Source organism: Echinops telfairi, unplaced genomic scaffold (genome assembly GCF_000313985.2).
Source record: "Echinops telfairi isolate 266 unplaced genomic scaffold, ASM31398v2 ScPeMD7_7420;HRSCAF=8458, whole genome shotgun sequence".
In the NCBI taxonomy this organism is placed as follows: Eukaryota; Metazoa; Chordata; class Mammalia; order Afrosoricida; family Tenrecidae; genus Echinops; species Echinops telfairi.
The window spans coordinates 54,187,474-54,212,856 of record NW_022111320.1 but is presented as its reverse complement, the minus strand read 5'-3'; the positions used below and the strand labels follow the sequence as shown (position 1 = coordinate 54,212,856).

The 25,383-nt window shown below is 43.1% G+C and overlaps 1 protein-coding gene across 10 annotated transcripts in view; it reads right to left on the bottom strand.

Moving 5' to 3' along the window:
* CACNA1D (calcium voltage-gated channel subunit alpha1 D) overlaps nucleotides 1–25,383 on the bottom strand; it is a 364,222-nt gene that overhangs the window by 136,514 nt on the left and 202,325 nt on the right. For all 10 annotated transcript variants that reach the window (XM_004715209.3, XM_004715211.3, XM_045297543.1 and 7 more), the window contains exons 4-7: nucleotides 16,816–16,955; nucleotides 7,583–7,725; nucleotides 2,392–2,544; nucleotides 1,652–1,848 (exon numbers count right to left, since the gene is read on the bottom strand). In XM_004715209.3, coding sequence (XP_004715266.1) covers nucleotides 1,652–1,848; nucleotides 2,392–2,544; nucleotides 7,583–7,725; nucleotides 16,816–16,955 — 633 coding nt within the window. The remainder of the gene's footprint in view (nucleotides 1–1,651; nucleotides 1,849–2,391; nucleotides 2,545–7,582; nucleotides 7,726–16,815; nucleotides 16,956–25,383) is intronic.

Here is a 25,383-nt window from a genome sequence, read left to right as displayed (position 1 = left end):
TCTGTACTGGTTGGGGAGGGATCAAAGTTTGCACTATTGGAACGATTTCCCCCCTATTTATTAGAAACTTTATGGAAAGATTGGGATTGAGAGAGATCTCAACTAATCTGACTGGCAGTTGTAGTTTAGATGATAATAGTGAATACCTGAATGTGAGGGATCCAATTTAACAAGAACCAGCCCAATCAGAATACCATCGGTAATCTCACACCTCGCTCCTTGAAAAGGAGTTGTATTATGAACAGAAATAACAAATGTGTTTACCCATGCAGTTAGTCAGTGTCTGTCTGTCTGTCTCTGTCTGTCTGTCTCTGTCTGTCACACACACACACACACACACACACACACTCCTGAGACAATCCCGGAGGGGAAAGAGAGAGAAACAAGAAATAACATGCTGGCAATGTTTAAACCACATTATCAAACTAGACTCATACCTCGGAGACAAAGGATAACAACATTCCTTCTTTGCCTAACACTGACTATAGAGGGAAGTCTACAATCCTGCAAACGTAGTTTTCGCTGCTGCAGGAGTCTATTTATAAACATGATGGGGCCTGTTCTCATAAGCAATGGAGCAATATGAAGTCCTGTAAAGCATCTAAAATGTAGAGGCTTGTCGGAAGCTACTTTTCAATTTGAGGCTCTTCTAATGAGAGGCTCTGTGCCAGGAGCACTGTAGTCCGGGCTGCCGCCTAACAGATCATGTTGGAATGGGAACTAATCCCATTTGGATGTGGGTTTAGGCTCAAAATCTACATGTTAGTGGTTTTCCCAGCAATTCTGTACCATGGAAAACAATTTCTACAGCTCTGGTTCTAAAGAGCTTTTCAAATTGTACCCAACAACCAAGCTCAGGTCTGGGGGAAAATGGCTATTAAAATACTACTACACTTTATTTATAGCAAATCTTTCTGGCTCTGTCAAGAATCAGACTCTTCAACCATCAGTAGAAGGGTGTCCAACTGTCTTCATGGTGGGTTGGATGGGCCACTAGCCCTGGAAATTTGGGGGTATAATAACTGCCCTCTCTGCCAGAGTTCTAGCTTCATTGAGAAAGGACGAGAACATGGGGCTTGTTGTGGACTGAATTATAGTAATGCTCAACATACAAAAGAGAAACGTGGTAATTTGGGAAAAGTCACTTTAGGTTTTAAGTTGTACTAGTTAGGATAAGAGTCCAGCTTACCATTTCTATAATCGTTCTTTAGGATCTGGGACAACAACCTTGCCTTTGGGTAGGAAAGATCACACTTAGACTTGGGTGGAAGTTCAGGAGCCTATAACTAGGAAAGGACTCTTCGGATCTCTTAGAGTTTAATGAAGGCAACCCGGCCTTTGGGGCCCCTCCAAAGGGGACTGCTTGGCCACACTCGACAATAATTCCCCAGGCAGCACCGAGGAGAGGAGAATTAAAAGGCCAGGAGCCACCATCCTGTAGTAGCTTAGTTTCTAGACTCGAAATGAAGGCTGAGGAGGCAAGATGACTGCTGAGAGAAGGGAAGCACTGCTTCAGCCAGCTCTGTGACGAGGCTCCAGCTGCGGAAACCCTTTGAATCGAGGGAAGCACACTTCACAAACGCGCGCTCTCTCGCTCTCGCTCTCTCTCGCTCGCTCGCTCTCTCTCTCTCTCTCTCCTGGAGCTGCTTACCCAGTAGAGCACGTCTGTCCAGCCCTCCATGGTGATACACTGAAACACGGTGAGCATGGCAAAGGCAAAATTATCAAAGTTGGTGATGCCTCCATTTGGGCCAACCCAGCCGCTCCTACACTCTGTGCCATTGGCGGCACACTGGCGTCCATTCCCTGAGAACGCACATGGTGCTGGGTCCTCTTCAGCTACGATATCTGCCAACAGAACAAAAAGGCTTCACCACCGAGGAGTGGAAGGAGCACCAGGAAAGCTCAACCTCACCGAAGCCTGGAACATTCTACAGTCTCAACATCCTAGTGTCCTTCAGGGTCCGGTCCATCACATGCCCGCTCCTCCCTGGGACCTCCCTCGTTTCCTGCCTCTGTACTCACTCCCAGCGCACCTGAGCAAGGCTGCTGCTCTGTCTCATGCAGGGCGTCCTGGGCTGACAAACAAGGTCCATTCCTGACAGTATCTTTAGCAGCCTTACGTAGTGCAAGGCTGAAGCCTTTGCAATGATTTCAAAGCTGTACAGGCAGTGAATGGCAGTCATTGTGACGAAGAAGTTGTTGCAAGTCAGGATTGGTTCGATCAAAGCGAGGGCAAATCTATATTACTTTACAAGAAAAGTGGGAGTTGTCTACAAGTTGGATGTTCATAACCCAGGGGAAGCCTATACTGCTAAAACCATACAAATTGTTTTGGGGGGAAATCAAATTTTTTAAAAGTATCAGTTGGCTACCATTTCTACCACTCACCTGAGTCAGCAAAAAAGCATGTTTTGTGCATTTTTCCAATAAAAAGTTCCAATCCTATAATAGCATAGATTATGATTACAAATAATACCAAAAGGGCTATGTGAAGAAGGGGAACCATGGCTTTTATAATGGAGTTCAGGACAACTTGTAAACCTAGGAAAGATAAAAATAAGTTTGTGAGCCAGGGAGACATTTCAATAGCACATAGATGTACAATGCCTAATGGTGCTTGCTCGTCTATGACAGACAGTAATGAAACTCCAAGAGATGTTTTAAAACTTTTCATTAATATTAAACAGGGATGTAAGAGGAGCTAAAAGACAACAACTTAAAGATTATCTGATCAATCTCACTCAACAGTTCGAAGAGCTATGGCCTAGCCAAGGGCTGTCTAACATCAGAGTTAGTCAGGACTTTGTACATCTGTTTATCCATTCAACAAAATCCCTTGACATCAACTACGCGAAAAGCTTTACGTGCAGCAGGAGACATAAGAAGTAAGCATAAATAACTGTCCTCTAACGCAGCACATCTCAGCTCTACGAGCACAATCAAGCGGTTCAGACTGAAGGGAGAAGAAAGGCATCACTTCTGAGTGGTCTGAAGAAAGAGGACTCAGAAGCAGCTTCCCTCTCGGCAGGGCCTGAGGGCTAAGCAGAATGGTTTTCCACAGGTGGCCAAGAGAGAGTGGCAGGTCCACGCACAGACGTGAGCAAGTACAAGTGAGTGGTGAGTCTCAGATTGGCAGCCATACGGAGGGAAATATTCCAAACCCAAACCAAACACACTGCCACTGAAACCTACCAGCTAGGTCGTTTCGAGCTGAAGAATTACACAGCCAGCGTTGAGCCCATCAGCACAACACACGCTGCTTTAGAGAAGCCAAGCAGGGAAGCAGTAGATGTGGCAGATGGAGGAGTCTGAGAGTTCCGGGGTTCTCCAATTAGGTCCGGAAGAAGGTCAGGATGAGATTAGAACTTAGAAACTGAGTTAGGGATAGGCAGAGGCCTATGGCGTGCTCCAATTAGCTGAGCCAGGGTGATGAGGCAAACTATCATACCCTGAGCAAAAACAGGGAAGTCAAAGGTGACTTGGGTGGGACCTGTTGGGTTTTGAACACTACAATATGATTAAAACTGAAGCGTCCAACAGCTGCAATCTGGGGCTAGTGAGATGACGCAGGGACCTTGGGAAAGAGATGAGGGAGGAGCATGTGGCAAAGTCAAGCTGAGAGCCATAATGTGGGACGGACTGCCAAAGAAGAGCAAGTGTGATGACTGCAGTAGGATGGGCAGCATTGAGGATAAGGGCTAGATGGGAGGAAGCAGAGGAGCCGAGGGGACTCGGTCAGGCAGGAGACCAGAACCGCACAGGGCGCCATGCTTCCTACCCTGCACTCTTTCCACTACCTCATGGACCCTGGTTTCTGCTCTGCCTGGTTAACAACCCTTCCCCTTCTCTCTTTCTGTCACTAAACTTCCTCCTTCAAATTCCCCCCTTTTCTGGTATCTTCTCACGTCCCCTCCCTTCCCAAATATATTGAAAGGAAGACAAGACTACAAGAAGCAGAAGTAGAGTTAAATAAATGAGAAGTCAGTGTACACCAGGTAAAAAGAAGAACACTTACCTGCAATAATAACAAAAGCTCACCTGGATAGGAACCAAGTGAGAAGACATGGAGGAGATGGGGAGGAAGGTGTGAACGGGGTGGGGAAGATGTTAAGAGGATTTCAGACTTGAAACCCTGTCTATTCAAGACCTTCAAAACCCTATGTGCTGCCTTGCTTTTTTTGAAAAGAATGATCAACAGGACGATTTTCAGGGTTTGTCTCCTATAAGGAGCAAATGAAGTGGAAATGCAAACAGCTGTGCTAATCCACGTGGACGTGTTTGGGGTTTGATTTTTTTCTTTTTTTTAATTAACACATGGATGAGCCATCTAAAAATCATCAACCAGTAGTTAGCTCTTCTAAACTCTAAGGCAATGAGCCTATGTGCAGTACTATGTTTGGCCAAAAAGACAAGATGACAGAGTTGCATCGCACTGTGAATGTGCACTGGGCTCCTTGGTACCTAACTAACACTGATGCATGTGCCACAGGAGTCTAGTCAGGAGGCAGGTAGGAATGAGGACCTGCTGGTCACCCACTAGCTGTGAGAACTTGCACAGCAGTGTCCGCAATGCATGGGCCACAAGTTCTTTAACAGATGGTGCAGATGGAACACGTGGTCTCAGAGTGCTTTCCTGCTTTGGTGGTCAGGAATTCAGATAAGTACTTAACAGATAACTAAATGTCCATGGTTCAAAATTCCACAGTTGACTCAATTACTACTTTCGAAATAGATTTCTCTTTCACTGAATGAATATATATTCACACACATACATGTACACACAAACCATGCCTTACGGGACAGTCTGATCTCATAAGAGACAGAAGAGTTCTTCGATCAGTGTAAACATCAAATATGCATGGGTATCTTACTTTCTTCAACAAGTCCAGGTTCTTGAAAGAAAGACTAGGCACAGCTGCAAGCAGTCAGGGGCTGGGGTATCTTGGAGCCCTCAGCTCCCTCCCCACTCACAGGCACATTGGGCTTAGAGTGAAACTAGGAAGTGGCCCACCAGGCCACTTAGCCCATTTCAAGGCCAAATTATGCTATGCAAAATGACTGTCTCTCAAAACCACGTTTTCTGTAATGGAAAGCATTTTGAAAGAAAGGCGAAAAACTCAGAGTATGAATTTTGATATGATCAGTAGGATACGTGTGACCCAAGGTGTTCTCATGCTAGGATTGGTGCGATTTGGTTGGTTTCTTCAGACTCGCAGTGACACGGGACCCTCCAGATGGCAGCATGCATTAAAAATGGGAAAGGACAAACCCACTAAACTCCACAGGAGAGAACTGTACAAGGGCACTGTATGTCCCACTGTCAGTTCACCAAAGGGCTAAACTGTGGGCTTAAAAATCCTTCCATAAGAACTGGGGGTCCTCTGTTAACTTGTGAGAAAGTGAGATGCAAATTTCCTCTGCCAAATTTCCAACAGTGATGGTTTTGGAGAGAAGGAAAAGATTTATTTTATAACTGAATCGCAAGAGTAAGTAGAGTACCCCAATGGTCAACAGATAAAATGCTGGTTGGCCAATGCAGCACAAACAAGGCTGAGTTCTGAGAGTTTTCATCTGCCAGAGCCCTGCATGCGTGAAGCCACAGCTCCAGCAGGTCCGCCCCTAGCATGTCCCAAAGGCACACGGTCCCGTCACTGGGTACTGGGGGAAGAGTGGTGGTGTCATGTCTACTTTGAAACGAGATGAAGCTGAAACTGTTAGGTAGACTAGTGTAGGGCGGGGGAATGTCCGTTAAGGCATGCCCAGAGGGCCAAGACAGGGGAACAAAGGAGTGGCGCACTGCACATGCTCAGGGTTCCTGCTGGTAGGCAGGGGTGGGCGTGAACTTGAATTGGCCCACCTAGGCCAGGTGAATTCAATTCAGCCAACGGGGTCCATCAGGGGTCTTCCACCATGCCTCCCCGTGGAATCCTTGAAGAGGCAGAAGCCCGGAGTCGAGAGGAAGAGAGAGAACTATGCCACAGAGAGCTTTGGCAGGACTTTGGGACACTTTTGCAGGATGCCAAGCCGTTTCCAGCAAGGACGCATGATGGGGAGGAGTCCCTTGGGTGCCGCGTAAACCCGAAACTTCTAACGTTCATAAAACACACTTCCATCACGAACCAGGCTTCGGCATGAATTATTTCTTGCGCGGAGCCAAGGACCGAGGTATATCTAGCTCCAGAGAGATCTAACAAAACAACTACATCTGAAGAAACGTGCTTGCTCCCTGCTCCTCTAATGCACCGCACATACTCGTGTAAGCCGACCTATCAGCCAAGGCGCCTAATTTTACCACAACTGCAGGAAAATGTGCTGAAAAACTCAGCTTATACAAGAGTAATCACGTTACACTTAAAAGAGCCAGTTATTTTCAAGTTATTTCTATTTCTCTCAATTGCTTCCAGAAAATTCTGCTTTTGACTTGTGATCTTCTTCAATGAAAATAAATGAAGCATCTGGAAAAAACAAGTGTACATAAACACCACTTCCTACATTACAAAATGTGAAAGTTGGATTCCCCCACCCCTACCCCCGCCACACACACACACACACACACACACACACACACAGAACTTCTGGTGCATTCTGAACATCAACAAGGTTACTAAACTGTCATAAAGAACTTCTGGAGAGGCAAAGGAGATGAGGGGGGGGCCTTATTTTTTTATAATGGCTTTATGAGTTGGAAAACAAAAAGAACCCAGGCATGTCCTGCAGTCTAAAACCTTTCCTCCAGCTGTGATCAGGAAACCTTCTCAGAATCTTTCTTTGGAAGAGTGCGGTTTCTACTCTCTGGAGTCTCCCGAGGAGGGGCTCTATGAGAGATCAGAGCCCTGAGGGTCCCGGCCAGAGCGCAGACAGGGCTCCGTTACAACTCAAGTGGCGCTCGAGCGAGCCTGGCGGTCTGAGGAAAGGCGGCAAGGCTTGAACTGTGGCCCGGCGCTGACTGTTGCCGGTAGATCATAATAGTTACTTATCGAGAGTTCTCCCCCGAGTTCAGACATCACTCTGGGAACTCCCCCTGTACCGTCTCATTGGGTCCTAACAACGACATGCAGACAGGTGCTGCTGTGTGTGGATGAGGAAACCGGGGCGTTCATCCCTCTCCCCTGGAGCTGGGCAGGCACACTTCCCGGACCTGGAAAGGCTGAGCAGTTTCCAAGAACCCAGTCCTCCACTGCTTCCCATTTTGACGAGAAAAGCAAGGCCATTGAGCCCTCCTATACCCTCCACGTCCTTAACCCACCACAGGCTTGAGAGTGAGGAGGAAACGATGCACCATTTTGTCCCTGGAGAAAACTACTCAGCAATCAGGAGACTGGTGCCACCACTGACTTAGTCCTTCCAGAGGGGAGCCTCTCTTCAGGATCAAAATGACAACGACCAGTGGCGGGCCCCGCCTCTCCCTGTTGTCATGGAAATCCCAAGCACTTGTAAAACTGCAAAGCCCTATCCTTGGCCAAGCCCCCCAGTGCTACACAGAAACTCCCCTCTTGGCAAACTGCTGCAAAATCTGAGGCCCACCCTGAAGAAAAACATCCCAGCAAATTCCCAAGTGTAGGAAAGGGAAAGTGCTTACTGGGCACTCCTGATACTAGTCGAAGTGGTCGTAACACTCGGAAGGCGCGGAGAGCTTTGACATCAAAGCCTCCTGATTTGCCACTGGAGTGGTTACCGCCTTCTGTTTCTTTGGTTAATTGTTCCAAAATTACACTAAACAATCTGAAAGAAGAAGAGAGGAAGAAATGTTAGAGTCTGTCCCCCAGGGAAGCAAAACAAGATGATAACAGTAGTTATTTTTGAACTACGGCTAATTCTATGCGGTGGCTGCTTAAATCACAGGCGAGGTGAGGCAGAGGCAAGAACCAGCGATGTGTCTGAGCAAAAGCCCACCATTGGAAATTATTTGAGAAAGGGGCTCATCTTATGTTGTCAGGGGAATAGCAACTAGAGCCAAGTCACCTCCCACCCCAAACAGGATCACTGCAGCAATGGCAGAGCTGGGCACTTTACATGTAAGGGGAATTCCAAACATGAGGGTGAGGGTCGAGGGTGGGGGTGGGGGATGGGGGGGGAAGAGCGTGAATTAAGACCATGGAATTTTTCAACAAACTTTTGAAGTGCCCTCAAATCATCAATCTCACAAATCCTCACAAAGCACTGTGCAGCGAGAATGTTTTAACAACGCTTTACAGGTGAGGCAAGAGCGCTGATGAGACTGACTGAGGTGCCAGAGGCAGCCAGACAAGTGGAGAGCCAGCATGTGTTCCCCTGCTAGAAGAGCGAGACTTTCAGTCTGCTTTGTTGCCCCCAGGGCCTCCAGCAGTTCCTGATATATAACGAGGACTCCTAACTTAGCCGATGAATCAATTAATGACAACGTTTTGACTTCAAAGCCCCACATCTTAATCATCAGACACCACCACTTGCCATGCAAGTCACCCACTTGTGGGTGTTTGGGCTGCTGCTACCTCCCTCTACCCCCACACTTTCAACCTTACAGGGACATTAGGGGAATAATGTAGATTGCAGATGTTCAAGGGCTTTGAGAAAGCAAAATCCAATAATAATTGAAGGTGAGGCAATAATCTTGCCCATTTTCTCTCTCAAAATGTGATTCATAGTATGTCCGGCAGCCATGGGAATGTTTTCCTGTCAAGAGGTTTCACGGATAAACCCATTTCAGGCAACCTGCACATGCGACAGTTCCGTCTGCACTCTCAAATAAATGTTTACTCATTGGAATTGTTGCTTGTTTTTGTTTTTCAGAATAAATATAAATTTGCCCATTTCAAACAGAAGCATCCCTGGCCAATCAGATTGTGGGGACTATTGGCCCAGCAACTAAGAAAAGGTTTCTGAAGTTTAATGAGCCGCCAAAGCCAAAACTCCGCCCCCTCGGCCAGCATGCCTCAGCTCACCAGGCCCTGGCTGCATAAGCACAGGGTGGTCTGATTGCAGACTTGATCCAGCACAGTCGTGTCATCCCGGGACATTTATAGACCAGCCATTTGTTCTAAAAACAGGATAGCAATTAGCTACGAAATATCGGGGGTGGGGGTGGGAAGATGGAGACTAGGAGGGTTGATACGCTAGGTCCCTGTTTTTTCTCACTTCTGATGGTGGGCTCTTCCTAACTAAGACAGGGGAGGACCGATCACACTTAGGACGGGTTCCTCTTGAATTAGCGCAGTGGTTTTGTTCTGTTTTCATTACTGTCAACCCCTGCAGAAGAGCTAATGTGAAACGCTTCCCTTCCACAAGAAGCTTGCAGCCTCTCAAAAACATCACAAGGGGAAGAAAGAAAACCTCTAACTCTTCTGAAATGTGGTAGCCACAGGAATTTTCGTCCCAAAGGCCAAAGGGCCAGGAAAGTAAATTTATGCAGGTGGTGGCTTAAGACTGCTTTTCAAGATCAGTGTTTTACAATGTACACTGCAGGACCCTTTCCTTCCTGTCTTTCCAGAGATGCCCTTGGAAGCAGGTGGAAGGTGTCTGTGTGTCCTCACAGGGAGCTTGAGCCAGAGGAAGCTGGCTGCAGGCATAAGGGGCCACTGCGGGCTTCCTTCCCAAGACTGACAAGGAAAGTCTTTTTTTCCTCTGGGCCTCAGTTTACCCTTCTGTGAAACGAATAAACTGGATTAAATGATCCAGAGCCACTCCAATATCCCAAGACGCTACTCCTTCCCATTCCCCAACCCCAAACAGCACCATGCGCTAGGCGAGATGAGGGCCAGAGAGGAAGTAGTCTCTAACCCTGGGCTGTTATTCAAAGTCTGCCCTTAGGACAGGGAAAAGGCTAGAAGCTGCCTCGAGGGACACAATCCAGACGCCCCCTGGCTCACTGGTATGAAAGCTGAAGTGATGAGCCAAAAAGCCTCAGATATGCTTATTGAAAAGTGAAGGGTAGGATAAAAGTTGTTCCACACCAACTCTTCTGTGAAAGGAAGGGCACAAGCTCCGGGAGTCCTCTTGTGGACACAGTAACAGTTGGCAGCTTGACCGGCTCAGTCACTTTCTCGAGGTTCTAGTGTGGGAATCTGTACAAAAGCAACAAGTCACTGTGGGCTTGGAAAGGCAAATCCTTTGGGTTGAGACAGAGACAGCTACTGGAACCTTCCTTCAGTCAGTAGGAACTAGGAATTGATCACGGAATTTGATCACGGAATTCCCCTTTTTGATCACGGATTTCCCCTTTTTGAAAGCTTTTCTTCTGCTCTTTCTCTGAGTACAATTTAGTGCATATTTCAAATAGTTTGATATTCTAAAATTTTCACATGAGAAATAAGGGTCATAGTTCCAATTTTATTAACACTAGTTTACCAAATGATGTTTTTTATATTTAAATCAACCTTACTGCAGTTTAATTTGTAGGAAAAATATGCTTATTTTAGATGTGCCATGAGATGCGCTTTGGTAAATACACTAAGTTAGACACCTGGCCACTAACTAAAAGGTTGGTGCTTCAAACTCACCCAGGAGCTCCCCAGGCCGAGGACCTGCAAACGGTTTCCACCAGGGTGCAGCCAAGAACGCCCTATGGAGCAGTTCTGCTCTGTCACGTGGGGTCCGAATCAACTCACCACAAGGAAGGTATGCCACATTCCCAATTCCTCACAAAGCTCTCTCCAGACCCTTGGCGGTCAATCTTCCCCCTATGTTCAGTCCTAAGCAATCACTAATTGGCAGGTTATCACTACAGATTAAAACTCTAGAGTGGTTTTTCTTCCTTTTCTCTCATTTCATCTAAACAAAATCATATGGAATGTTCTCATCTTCTGTTTAGCATCAATGTTTTGGAGATGCATCCATGTTGTTGCATTTGTCAGCGGTTCATTTCTTTTTATGACTTGAGCAATGTTCTACACAGGACTGTATCACAATGAGTTCATGCATTTGCCTGTTGAATGGTTGGGTGGTTTCTGGTTTCTCTCTGTGATGAATAAAGCCACTAATGAACACTAACGTACAGATGTTTCTGTGGACACTCGTTGCATTTCTCTCAGGTAAACGTCAAAGAATAGAATGATAATATGGTTATACGATAAGTATATATTGAACATCCTAAGAGACTGGCAAACTGTTTTCCTAAGTATTTGTACCACTTTGATTTTCTAACATGGAATATCTAAGATTTCTAGCTTCACATTTTGGTTAATATTTGGTATTGTCAGTATTTTAATGTTTAGTAAGACAAACGGGTATGTTATTTCTGTTTCAATTTACATTTAATTTCTCTAGTCACTAATGATGTTGAACAACTTCTTCAGGTGCTTCCTGATAACCCATACATCTTGTTTTGTGAAGATCTGTTCTAATCGCTTGCCCATTTACTTACTGAGCTGCCTGTCTTATTATTGGTTTGTAAAAGTTGGTTGTGTTTTCAATACCAGTGCTTTGCCAGATGTACATATTGTGAATATACATCTCTTTCAATCTGTAGATTCCATTTTCACTTTCTGCATCGACTTTTGAAAGGGAAAAAAGTTTTAAATCTTGATAAAGTCCAAATTTTCAATTACTTCTTTTATGGTTAGCATTTTTTTAATCATTTTATTGGGGGGGGCTCTTAGAAATCTTAAAACAATCCATCATTCGATGGTATTAGGCACACTTGTACATAGGTTGCCATTACCATTTCCAAAACAATTTCTTTCTACTTGAGCCGTTGGTATCAGCTCCTCTTTTTCCTCCTCCCTCCCACCCTCGTGAAATCTTAATTACACATTATTATTGTTCTTTTGTGTCTTACACTGTCCATTCCTTCACCCACCTTTCTGTTATTCGTCCCCTGGGGGGGGAGCTGTTGCTTTATATCTACCCTTGTGATGGGTTCCCCCCTGCTCCCTCTTCCTGTCCCCACTCATATTGCTAGTACTTTTGGTTAGTACTTTTTATGTGTAAACAAATCTTTGCCCACTCCTAGATCATCATGATTTCCTTGTTTTCCCCTAGAAGTTTTAAAGAGTTTAAGGTAAGCTCATGACACCTTTTAAGATGGCATTTGGATGCAGGGTGAGTGAGGCCAGGACCCTTGGCGGCATGGTGACTACAGTGGTTGGCTGCCAACCAGAACAGTGGTGTGGTTTGAGCCAGTCATTTACTCCATGGGAAAGAGGTGGCGGCTCTCTTCTGTAAGGAAGGTAGCCTTGGAACCCTCTGAGGCAGTAAGTTCCTGGTACAGGGCGCTGTGACGTGGAATACCATTTGTTGGAAACACTTTCCTCAACTCCTCGTCTAACACGCATTAATCATATAAAGATGGATTTATTTCTGGAGCTCCTATTCTTTCCCATTGATCTTTATGCCTGCTCCCTGTATCAATATCACTCTATAACTGACCACTGTGGTTTTATTGTTCCAGTTCTGTCTGTTAAGATTTGTTTTCATCAAGAGCCTCCAAGTTCCATATAAATTACCAATCTCTGCAAAAATCCTCAGATTTAGATGGGAATTGTGTTCAATCTATAAAACAACTTGGGTGAGAACTGACATCCTAACAGCATTTGACACTTCTAATCCAGGAACACGGCAGATCATTCTATGATTTGTTTAGGTCATCTTTAATGGTTTTCAGCAGGGCTTTATAGTTTTTCTTGCAATATGTTGTTAAATTTATCTGTACATAAGCCACGTTTGTGATGTCAGAGTAAATAATATTTTCTAATTGCTCATGACTAGTACATGTAAGTCCATGTAATTTTTACACTGGCCTGTTATCCAAACACATTGCTACCTTCAATCAAAAACCCCAACACGGTTTGATTTCAACCCTCCTACATTTACTGAGATTGTTTTACAGCCTAGAATTATCCTGGGTTTTCTTTTTTTTTTGGTGAATGATCCATGAGAGTGTTAGAAGAATGCAGATTCTGTTCTTGTTGACTTGCCTGTTCCACAAATGTCAACCAGGTCCAGTGGGTTGATAATACTGTTCAAGTCTCTTCTATCCTTAATAACGTTGTCCACACATTCTATCCGTTACGGAGATATGTAACAAAATTTTTACAATTAAAATACTGGATACGTCTATTCCTTCTTTCATTTCTATCAGTTTTGCTTCATATATTTTGAAAATCATTAAGCATATATACATTTAGGACTGTTATATCTCCATGCTGAAATAGTTCCTTTATTATTATGAACTATTTCTTTTTAATCCTTAAAAACGAATCCTCCTTTGGATGCTACTTTGTTGAATCAAGTAGACAATCTTGATGACACTATAGAGTTGGCTGCCCTTTTTTCTAATATATATAATCAGGCATTTTCTGGGTTGAAACTGAAGTTCTGTTTTGGATTAAGCTCTCACCACTTGAAAAAAAAATGCTCCCATTGAATCCCTGTCGGGTCCCTCTCAGTTGGATTGACTTGATGGCAGTGGGGTTGGTGTGGTTTGATTTATATTATACGTAAAGTTATGCATCTTAATTTTTGTGGTCTCCTCAAAGCAGGAATTAGCAAAAAAACTTCTAGAAAGTACCATGTAGTTAATATTTTAGACCCTGCAGGCCATAGGATTGCTGTCACACTACTTAATTCTACCATTATAATGCAAAAATAGCCACAGACATGTGTGGCTATGTTCTGATAAAATGTTATATACTAAAATATCCAAAAAATAAGCTAATTTGTCGATGTGGAGGTGAGGGGAAAGCAGGTAGTGAAGAGGTGTGTCTACAGGCTGTGGGGCTTGCAACAGGCTTTTGTAACTTAGCACTATCCGCCTTCGATACGATTCTACCATGCAATTCACTGTGTAACTTTTCAATAGTGTACGGTTATTTCCTTATACTTGTCTTTTGTGTTATTATTGTCACATGTTTTACATCTATAGAGGCTATATTTTTATTTTTGCTTTTAAAGAGATTTTAGAATGGGGGGGTGTCTTTATATTTACCCATAGATTTATTCTTTCTGTCACTCTTCATTTTTTGTGTGTAGATCCAAATTTCTATCAGGTACCATTTTCCTGTAGCCTGACAAGTTGCTTCGCTTCACTACTGCTTGAGGTACAGGCCAACAAGTGAAGAACTGTCTCAGCCTTGTCTGAAAAAGTTTTGAGACTTCAATTTTGAAAATTTTCATTGACTAAGAATTTCTCCCTATTTTTAAGCTGTCTCTAAATTGTCTTCGGTTTGTATAGTTGCCGAGAAGTCTGTAATGTCCTTTCCCTCTGGATGTGTTTCTGCCTCTCCCCTCTCCTTCGAAGACATTTGCCAAATATACATCTGTTAGATCAGTTGACATTACCCCACAGGTCACTGAAATGAGGTTCATTTTTTTTTCTCAAGCATTATTCTTCCTGTTACTGTCGTGTCTTTTCTTCAATTTCCTTGAGGTTTTTTTTTTTAATAGTTTAATAGTAAACTGCTGTTACACCAGGCCAGACAATTTCCTTTCAGCTATTATATTTTTCCAATTTCAAAATTCCGTTGTTTCTTGTTTATATAAGCCCATCTCTGATCTTACTCATGTTTTTCATCAGGTCCATAAACGCATTTCTAATAGCTGCCTTAAAGTCGTGTAAATCCTTCCTGGCTAATCCCATCAGCTCCGTCATTTGTGAGTCTGTTGGACTGAGTACGTGTGCTGTTCCAGCACGTGTCTAGCAGGTGCTGAGTGGACCCTGCAGACTGTAAATACTACTTTGTTGAATGTCTGGGTTTTGTCGTTTTCCTCTAACAAATGTTTGGGTTTTGTTTTGGTTGGTAAAATTACTTTATCAGCTTGATATTTCTCTGGCTTGTTTTCCAGAAGGGTTAGCAAGGAGTTAAGGTAGTCTTTAGATTGGGGGGATATCAGAAAATTTTCTCTGTAACGGGCCAGATAGTAAATATTTTAGGTTCTGTGGACCCAAAATACTCAACTCTGCCAATGTAGCGCCAAAACGCAGCCATCGACAGCCCGCATTCCAACAAAAATTTTATTCACAAACATGGACGGCGGACTATATTCAGCCCATTAGTTTGACTACCGCTTCCTGATTCCAGCTCTAGGGCTCGTCTAGTCCTACCAAAATGAGATAGAGCTTTCTTGGGCCTCTCCTGCAAGCTGCGTCTTCAGTGATTATTTTACACTCTCGGTGGTGGGAACTCGAATGTCCTCACAGCCTGTGTGAGCTCTGGTAACTAAGCTCCCAGGGGTTCTCTTCCCCTGGTGGTCTTCCTCGCCTGTGTCAGTGTCTCTTGGTCTTTACTCAACACTCAGGGGGGGCCCCCAGGCATAGTTATAAACTCTTTACTTCACAAGGCTCTCTCCTCTCCCCTACTTTGTCTCTCAAATGTCAGCCATCTCAGCCGTCCTGAACTCTTGTCTATCTCGCCGGTCCAGTCACACCACTACACTCTTCTTGGTTCTCCATTCTTGTGCGGTGCTCTTGTCGGTACAGAGTCTCGGGCAGAGAGCCCAGGCCGTCCTTGCATGGGCAAAGGAAATGGAGCTGACCAGAACGCTCCAGGAGATAGGAGAGGGTCAAGCAAGATGGTGACAAAGCTAAGAGACTTCCCAGGCTCCTGCTTGCTATTCCAGGAAGGCCTCCATCGTACACAGGAAGGCACCTGATTGTGGCACATCTGGAGAGTCTTCAACAAGCTCATGGAGAAATGGATTTCAAAAGGAGTGGGATTTTTTTCCATGAACTGTGGGAAGTCCCCTCGGATTTGCCACTTGTTCACTTCAGCTATATTACCTTGGCAGTAACATCTTAGATGCCAATTTTGCAAAACAAATCTTTTTTTTTCTTCCATAAGTGTAATTATCCAGCTGTATGGGTCATCACTTTTAATCCCATTTTAACTTCCTAGGATGAAGAGTAGGTCCAAGGTTGATCTCAATCTCTCACTATCTAGCAGTCTTAGTCTCCCAGGAAGAGCCCAAAGATTCATAATAAAGTCATCCAAGGGAAAATTACCTCGCTCAACTGCAAAGATAGTTAAACAAATCCCCAGAGATGAGGCAAAGAGCCCATTTAACAATCTCGATCTACATAGGAGCAAACATAATTTCAGGAGTGACCCACTCTGTTGGGGTGTATTTTATCTTCCTAAATGGATACATGGGCCAATTCTTCTACCACGGATTCATTTTTCTCTTGTTGACAGCATTCCCAGGTGCCGAAGAGCCAGCAAAACACAGGCCACTATATGTTTGGTTGTAATGTTCTTAACTGAAAGCTGCGGGTGTGTTCCCCCGTAAAGGACTTAGGGAGAAGCCGGCTTCTCTGCACTCTGCAGCTCATTTAGCTTCATGCCAGAGATATGACATGATTTGGGTGCTGTTTTTGTTTTTTAAAACAGAAGAGTAGCCTGCCAGAAATTTTCCCACAAGTCAGCAGAAAAATTTATATCCTGGCTCAAAGGATGTTACATAGCAAAGCACTTCGTGTTTATTATTATTTATTTCAAGTTAGCAGGGTGCAGAGCATTCAGAGCATTTGACTTTCATCATTTGGGGGGGGGGGTGTTTGAGATTACTACTGGTTGGAGGGCTTCTATACATGAACCTGCCTAACGACACTTTTCACTACACTGGCCTATTCGTGGAGATCTGAGGCCTGGGGACATGAATCCTCTTACATCTGGGGCTTGATCTCCCTTCCCTAGATGTTATTGAAAAGGGGAGCCACAGTAATGAGAGAATTCCAAACCAGTCTCTGCCCAGAGATTAACTGCAGGCACCACCAGTCTACCAAAGAATTCCTGATTGGTTCTGGCTAGAATCACTGGTATAAAAGAGAAACCACATTCTCTCTGGACCCTCCCCCCACCCCTGTTCCAAATCAGCTTGCCCCCCAAATCAAGAGAGACTTACCCTACTATTACTATAACAAAATCCAATAAATTCCATCCATTCCTAACATATGCATTAGGATGTAGCAATAATCCATACGCTATAATCTTCAAAAATGTCTCGACTGTAAAAATAATCAGGAAGGCATATTCTACTTTTTCCTGTGAAGAGAAACAGAGAAAGAAGGGGCAGGGGAGAGAGGGGGAAACCGGGATTAGAATCAATCTCTCAGAAATCTAAGCAAGAATCTCAGGGCAAAGTTTCCTTATGAGAAATAGGACAATTACACTGCACCTGAGTCAGGAAGGCATTTAATGTTAACACTGAGTTTCTCATAAGCAACTAAATGCGAAACACTTCTCATTCCAGGATGCATGACTGCATTTTGCCACCTGCTGACGTGCGGGCAATGAGTCTGCCTGGGACATAATGGACGCGTTGGTGATTTGAACACATTTGCAAAACGTAGCAGCTTGTTCTCCTCTTGAGATTGCCAAACCAGGCCCAGAAAAGCACAAGGGTGCAACCCAGCTTCCACCAGCAGCTTTGAAAAGAACGTCCTTTGGAGGAAATGAAGTTGCATCTGTTTTGATCCTCTCCTTCTCTTGGGTGACTTCCAGGTGACAGTCAGCTTTGCACGTACTAGAGCAAGTCCCTCCCCTCCTCTGGACCAAAGCTTCTGCCTATGCACAGTAGTCAGAGGGGAGGATTCTTGGTAGCAAACGCGGCTTGCTTTCTGCCACGGAGCACTGCTGGTTGTTCAGGGTGCCCTTTCCCAGGAGCCTCGGGACCACCTCTCGAGGCGTTCTCAGCACCCATTACCATCTGACTGACAACCAGCAGACCTCTGAGTCCCGGCACCTCGAGGCTGGCTGAGTCTTAGAACCTTCCCAATTCCAGCGCACGTGGCGTCACAGGCTGTGGAAAACACATCCATCGGGAGTCCCAAAAAACGATGATTCTTTCCTCTTTTACAAAGGTTTAAAGGTTTTCATTTATAAAGGTTATAAAGATTTATATACAGTTTCACCCTTAATAGAAATATGGACTGGCTGGCATGTTTATTGTTAATTTTAAAAGAGGCATCCCCTGGTCAGAAGCAACTTAAATAATAACTAAATAGAAAATAGACAGTAATTAAAACTCTTCAATATAAGCCTTAACGTGCTAAATGAATATTCATTCTGCTCCGTAGACCTGGGTCGATTTACCAATACCTTAGGGAAGTAGAAGGCATAGAATTCATTTATTAAGGTGCTTTGGCTCTGGAAATGCTCAGTATCCCTTTCTGCTTCAGTGATCTTATTCCGGCTGCCAGGATTAGGTTAGAAAATCCCTACTGTGGAACCTGTGCTTGGAAAGTATAGACTGAGGACCACAGGGGTGTTTTCAAGGCTCCCAGAGAGAATGCCTACAGTCTCCGGCAGGTAACTGACAAAGACCATCCTTAGCCGCAGGGTCAGTCCACGTATCCCCCTGCCCTTCTTTTTCACAAGTAAATGCCACACACAAAGAGGCAAGGATTTTGTTGTGTTAAATGGGGGCTTATTTTTATAAATATAAATTTTGTGAGCGGCACCTTAGATGGCTGCTCATGAGCTTTTAAGACCCCGTTACCTCTCAGCCAAAGAGAATGTAGAACATTGTCTTTCTGGACTGTACGATGCTAAGTGACCTTGGTGTCCCCTGGGACCAGAGTCGTAGACTCCTAAGAGAGGACCACTTTTGAAATCTGCATTCTAGGTCGGGTCCTTGCAAAACTGCCACCTACTTGCTTCTAGTAACACTGTAGTTGACGAGTGTCGCCCAGATTCATGCCCCTCAGAACCTCAGACTGTGACCATATTTGGAGACAGGGTCTTTGCAAAAGCAGCTAAAGCCTGAGGTCAGGTCATGCTGGGTTAGAGCAGACAATACATCCAGAGAAGACAACGAAGATGAACACAGAGATTGCAATGATATGTCTACAAGCTAAGGAACACTAAGAATTGTCCACAACTCCCAGGAGCTGGGAGAGGGGCAGGGAACTCGTCCTCCTTTAAAGCCTCCCTTCGGAGCCAATCCTGCACACCTAGCACAGAAGGTGAAATAAATTCAGACTTCTGCTTCCTGGCCTGTGGTAGAATTAAACTTCTCTTGTTTTAAGTACTCACTACAAGGATGTGTTATAGCAACCTTAGAAAAATAATACAAGCCCCAGTACTTTTTTACTTTTAAATATCATATTTCCTAAGGCACTTCTGATTCAAGCCCTCTGCTGTGGAGTTCCAGGCTGAAGATCCCATGTCTTACGGATATATCCACCCCCTCTACCACCAGGGGAGCTATTGGGCCACAGCTGCTGTCTCAGCCACCACTGTCTCTATTCTCAATGTCCCCAAAGCCAGTGTCACGGATTCCTACTCACCAGATCCCAAGGCTATCATTATTCCTATCATTTCTAAACCTGCCCTCCAGAGTGCCCTTTGATTCTCTGAACCAGCACATCCATCTAACAAACTCTATTTCTAGTGTGCGATAGCCAGAGTCAGTGTGCTTAAGTTAAAAAGCCAAGTCCATGTGCAACATCTATATTCATGTTTCCTCCAGACTGCTGAACAGGTCCTGGTGCAGGCCTGGCACAGCCTCCTGCACCCACTCCCTTTGCCCAGCTTCAAAGGTGTTCCCTGACACCACCACCATACTTTCACCCCAGGCTGGATGTTCAATGCTCCTAGAGCTGTGGGTCTACCCCTCTCTACGTCACCCAACAGACCCGCAAGGATTCTTCTCTGAGATAGCTGTCTATTCTGTGAGGTTCTCAAGAGCAGGAGTCTGCCTTCCAGCTCACTGTTTGCATCCCTAGAGTGTTCCCATCGAATGTCCACCAAGCCAAACACCCACTGGGTGAATAATCATACACTCGCAGCACCGTGGATAAGCTGAGGGACAGGGAGCTACTCTGATATGGTACAGGGATGAGAGAGCCAAGAAGACTAGGTTGAAGCAGTGATATCACTTTAAAAGGTTGAAAGAAAAGCAACGAGTCCTGAAATTAGACCCTGACTATCAAATGTAGATCAACGAGATGTTTTTGAGACTTGGAGTTCTATGGGAACAAGCAAAGCTATAAACAGCACACTGATTTTACAGTCCCTCTACCCTTTCCATCCCCCTCTGCTTTATTTACCAGGGCAGAAAAAGAAGGGCTTTCTTTGCCATCAATATTCATAGCAGTTACATCCCTACGTCAAGACAGCACTACACTTCAGAGCAGAAAAACAAGACAGAGAACAGAGAGTACACCTACCAAACACAGCTTGTTTCTTCTCTTGGGCTTTTATGTGTAAGTAATTTGCCACAGTAATACAAGGGCCATTAGTATAACTGAATTAGTATAACCTCCCCCTACCTTCTCTCCCTTTCTTTGGACAATAATTTGTTTTCTCTTTCCAAAATCTTTAGTGAACCACTTGATAGCATTGATTAGAAGCCCTATCTGTAATGTGATTTGTCTGTTACAAAGCTCTGCAATAATGGAAACAGTAATCACAAAGCAGTCAGAACAAGAACAACACGCCAGTTTGCCTAGAAGCTGGTGCTACCTTGTCCTAAGTTTGGCAGCAAAATGAACATCTAAGAAACCAGGAACCTCTACAGCAGTGGTTCCCAACCTGTGGGTCGTGACCCCTTTGGGGGTCAAACGACCCCTTCGCAGGGGTCACCTGATTCATAAAAGTAGCAAAATTACAGTTGTGAAGTATGAAAATAATTTTGTGGTGGGGGGGGGGTCACCACAACATGAGGAACTATATTAAAGAGTCACGGCATGAGGAAGGTTGAGAACCACTGGTCTACAGTAAACAAGAGAAGTATGTTTTACTTAAATTAAAAACAAAATCATGGGGAAGAAAAGGTGATAATTTGCTCTACAAAAGGATTGTTTACTTGAGTTAAAGTTAGTAATATGAAAAATAAGCCCACAGAAAAATTCAGTCTCTCTTTTAAAAATATTTTAATAAAACATTTTATTGGGAGAAATGTCAGTCTCTTAACTGGGTGACGTGTGAATGTGCAACCAGCCAGGTGAGTTATCAAATGGAGGAAATATTGAGCCCACAAGAAGATGGTCTAGGGTACAGTGGACAAAGTAATGGCGCAGATGAAGAAATTGTACACAAGCACAAACCCAAAAAAACTGAGCACTAAATTTCGTGTCCTTTCCATGTGAGGGCTGAGCAGGGGCTAGACCTGAAAAGTCCCCCACAGCCAACAAGAGATTGAAAATAAAAGCAAGGGCTAAACTATTCTCCACACACCCCCTTTTTTCTTTTTAATGAATTATTTTATTGGGGGCTCTTACAGCTCTTATAACAACCCATACATCAGTTATATCAAGCACATTTGTGCATAAGTTGTCATCATCATTTTTAAAGCATTTTCTAACTACTTGAGTCCTTGGTATCAGCTCATCTCTTTTTTCCTCCCTCCCCCACCCTTGTGAACCCTTGATCAATGATAAATTATTATTATTTTCATATCTTACAATACCTGCTGTCTTTCACCCATGTTTCTGTTGTTCGTACCCCATTGTTGTACATCAATCATTGTGTCATACATCAATCATTGCAATCGGTTTACCCTTTCTCCCCACTAACCTCATGATGTTGCTACTCTCTTTATTGGTCTTGGGGGGGGGGGGTATCTGTCCTGGATTCCTTGTGTCCAGAGCTCTTATCTTTACCAGTGTACATGCTCTAACCTAGCCGGATTTGTAAGGTACAACTGGGGTCTTGAGAGTGGGGGTGGGGGGAAGCATTAAAGAACTAGAGGAATGCTGTGTGTTTCGTCAGTGCTGTATACTGCACCCTGGCTGACGTGTCCTTTCCTTGTGACCCTTCTGTGAGGGGATGTCCAATTGTCTACGGATAGGCTTTGGGTCTCCACTCCACACCCCTGGCTCACATCCATATGGTTGTTTTGGGTCTTCGGATGCCTGATACCAGCTCCTGTCGACACCTCGTAATCACACAGGCTAGTGTGATTCGTCCATGTGGGCTTTGTTGCTTCCCTGTTCGATGGCCACTTGTTTATCTTCAAGCCTTTAAGACCCCAGATGCTTTATCTTTTAATAGCCAGGCACCATCAGCTTTCTTATGCACCCATTTTGTTTTCAGCATCCATTGTGTCGGCAAGGTGAGCATCACAGAATGCCAGGTTATTAGAATAAAGTGTGCTTGCGTTGAGGAAGTACTTGAGTAGAGGCCCAATGTCCATCTGCTACCTTAATATTTAACATATAGACATATGTACATAGACCTGTATCCCTATCATTATATATAAATATATTTACATACATACATGCCTATATTTATATCTCTATAAATCTCTTTTGCCTCCCTGGGAAAATATATTCTTTGCAATAAAAACCAAGAAAGTGAGAATGGTCATCCAAATATCAGAGATAAAGTCCACTTTAAGACAAAATCTGTTGAGAAAGTTAGATAGATAATATATAGTTATGAAAGGGTCAGTTCATTTAGAAGATATAACAATCATAAATACATGCACTCAGCATCAGAGCAGCTAAGTAAATAAATATATAACACAGAGAATTTGAGAAATAGATAACACTACATTAATAGTTGGAGACTTTCAAGACACCATTTTCAAAATTGGAAAGAAGATCAACAAGGAAACAGAGTACTAATACTATGAAACAATTAAGTTTAACAGACCTGTGAGGGGCTTCAAAAATGAAATAAAAAGATAATGGAATTTTTCAATGAACTTTTTGAATTCCCCTCAAGTATATAACTCTCCACCAATGACAACACAATATATACTACATAGTAATGCACCTGGATCATTCACCAGGATAGACAATATGCTGGGATTACTAAGAATGTCTCATTAAATTTTAAATCATTAACATCAAAAAATACATTTTCTGACCAAAAAGAATGAAGCTAGAAATCAAAACAGAATTTTTTTAAAACTAAGAATACACAAATATGTGGAAATTACATAACACACTATTAAACAACCAAAGGGCCAACAAAGAAATCAGAACAGAAATATAAAAAATGTTTAGCTCCAAATGAAAATGGAAGTACAACTTAAGAAATGCAGTGAAGGGAGTACTCTGAGAAAACATAAATCAGAAAACTTCCTACAAGGTCTCAAATCAACATGGACTCAACAATTTCAGGAACTAGAGAGAAGTGCTAACTAAACCTAAACCTAACAGGAGAAAGAAAATAACAAGGATCACAACATAAATAAATAAAATTGGGAACAGAAAAACAAGTGAGAGAATCAACAAAACTAAAAGTTGGTTCTTTGAAACCTTTAGCTAGACTGACGGAGAAAAAAATGTAAAATGATATAAATAACCAAAAAATAATAAAAGAGAAGACATGACAACTGACCCCAAAGTGAAAAGGGAATATGACTTAATTCTATGTACAATCAATCATATGGCAACAAACAACAACAAAACTGAGTAACTTGGACAAATTCTTAAGAAGCACACACCCATCCAAATTGACTCACGAGGAATTAGAAAGTCTCAACAGACAAACACATGAAGAGATCAAATCAATAAACTAAAACGTCCCAACAACAATATCAAAAAAGTTCTGGACAGATGGCTTCACTGGGAAATGATACCAGACATCTAGAGAAAAATTCACAAAACCCTGGTTAAACTCTTCTAAAAGATATATAAGGAAGGGAAAGTGCCTCATTAATTCTATGAGGCTAACACAACCCTGATACTAAAACCAGACCAAGACATCTACAGTCACATATTCCTCCTGAATATAGATGTAACAATCCTGAACAAAATGCAAATGGACAGAATCCAACAGCATATTAAGAGTTATACACCATGACCAAGCGAGATTTGTCTCAGGAACAAAGGAATATTTCAACATTAAAAAATGTAGCAAAATAATGCACCACACATCCATGGAACCAAGAAAACAACCACATGATCAGTTCTAGAGATGCAAAAAAAAAAAAAAAGCATCTGGTAAAATCTAACACTTTTCTTAATGAAAACCTACAAGAAGACTAGAATACAGGGATAGTTCTCAATATGATTGAGGGCATATATGAAAAGCCAACAGCTAATATTCTACTTAATGGAGAAACACTGAGACCTTTTACCTTGAAAATCAGGAAGGAGACCCGGCTATCCACCTCACCACTTCCATTTAATATTGGATTAGAAGCCCGAGGCAGAGTAACAAGACAAGAAAAAGAAAAGCTGTATCCAGATTAGAAAAGAAAAAGTAAAATTACCTCTACTCTCAGAGAGCTTCGTCTTACATGTAGAAAAGCACAAAGAATACACTTGAACATTTTTAAAGCCAATAGAAAAATTTACCAAAATTGCAAAGTACAAGGTCAACAACAAAAAAATCAGCTGGGTTTCTAGGCACCGGCGATGAAACTCCTGAAAGGGAAATTAGGAAAATAATTCTATTTAAAATAGCAACAAGAGGATCAAATACTAGGAATAAATTCAACCAGGAATATAAAAGACATATATATATATAATTTATATGATGAAAATTATAAAACATTGCTGAAAGAGATTAAGGAAGATTTAAATGGAAAGATGTTCCATGTTCACAGATTACTAATACTAGTCCCTGCCATCAAGTTGATCCTGACTCATACAGGATAGGGCAGAACTGCCCCGTGGGTTTCTGGGACACTAACCCTTTACAGGAGTAGAAAGTCCAGTCTTTCCTGCGGAGCAGTTGGTAGTTTTGAACTGCTGACCTTGGAGTTAGCAACTAGGGCACTTTGTTCACAAATTAGAAGACATAATATTGTAAAGATGTAAATATTACACGCAGTGATCTCTAGATTCAATACAATTCCAATCAAAATTTCTGAAGCATTCTTTACAGACATGAAAAGAACAAGAGAGAGACTCCTCAATTTTATACGGAATGGCCTGGGATCACAGATAGCTAAAGCGATGTTGAAAGAGAACAAAGGAGGAGAGGCCTCCTTTGTCCTGATTTTAAAACAGATTGCATAGTTCCAGTCATAGAAACAACCTGTGACTGGTATAATAACGAACATATAATCTGATGGAATAGAATTGAGTCCAGAGATTCCACACGCCTGTGGTCACCTACTTTTTGTCAAGGGTGCTAAGTGCATTCAACGGGGAAAGAAAGCTCTCTTCGGTAACTGATGCTAGGAAAACTAGATTTCCACATGCAGAGAAATCCAACAGGATCCATGCCTCACATCACAAAAACAAAATGGATTAAGAACCTAAATTGGCAAACTAAAATCATAAAATTCTTAGAAGAACCAGCAGGGTAATGCAGTCAGGGCTGTCTTTTAACAACAGATTATCTAATGTAACAACCAAAGCACAACGATAAAATAAGTGGGACTTTGCAGAAAATTTAAAACTATTGTTCATCAAAAGGATTTATCAAAAAAGAAAAAAATGAAAAAGCAACCTGCCAACTTGGAGAACACCTTTGGAAAGCACTTATCCATAAGAATTTAATTACCTTGTAAGCCACTGGAGATCCCCTTGCAGAGGGGTCTCGGGGAGGAGATGAGCCAGACAGG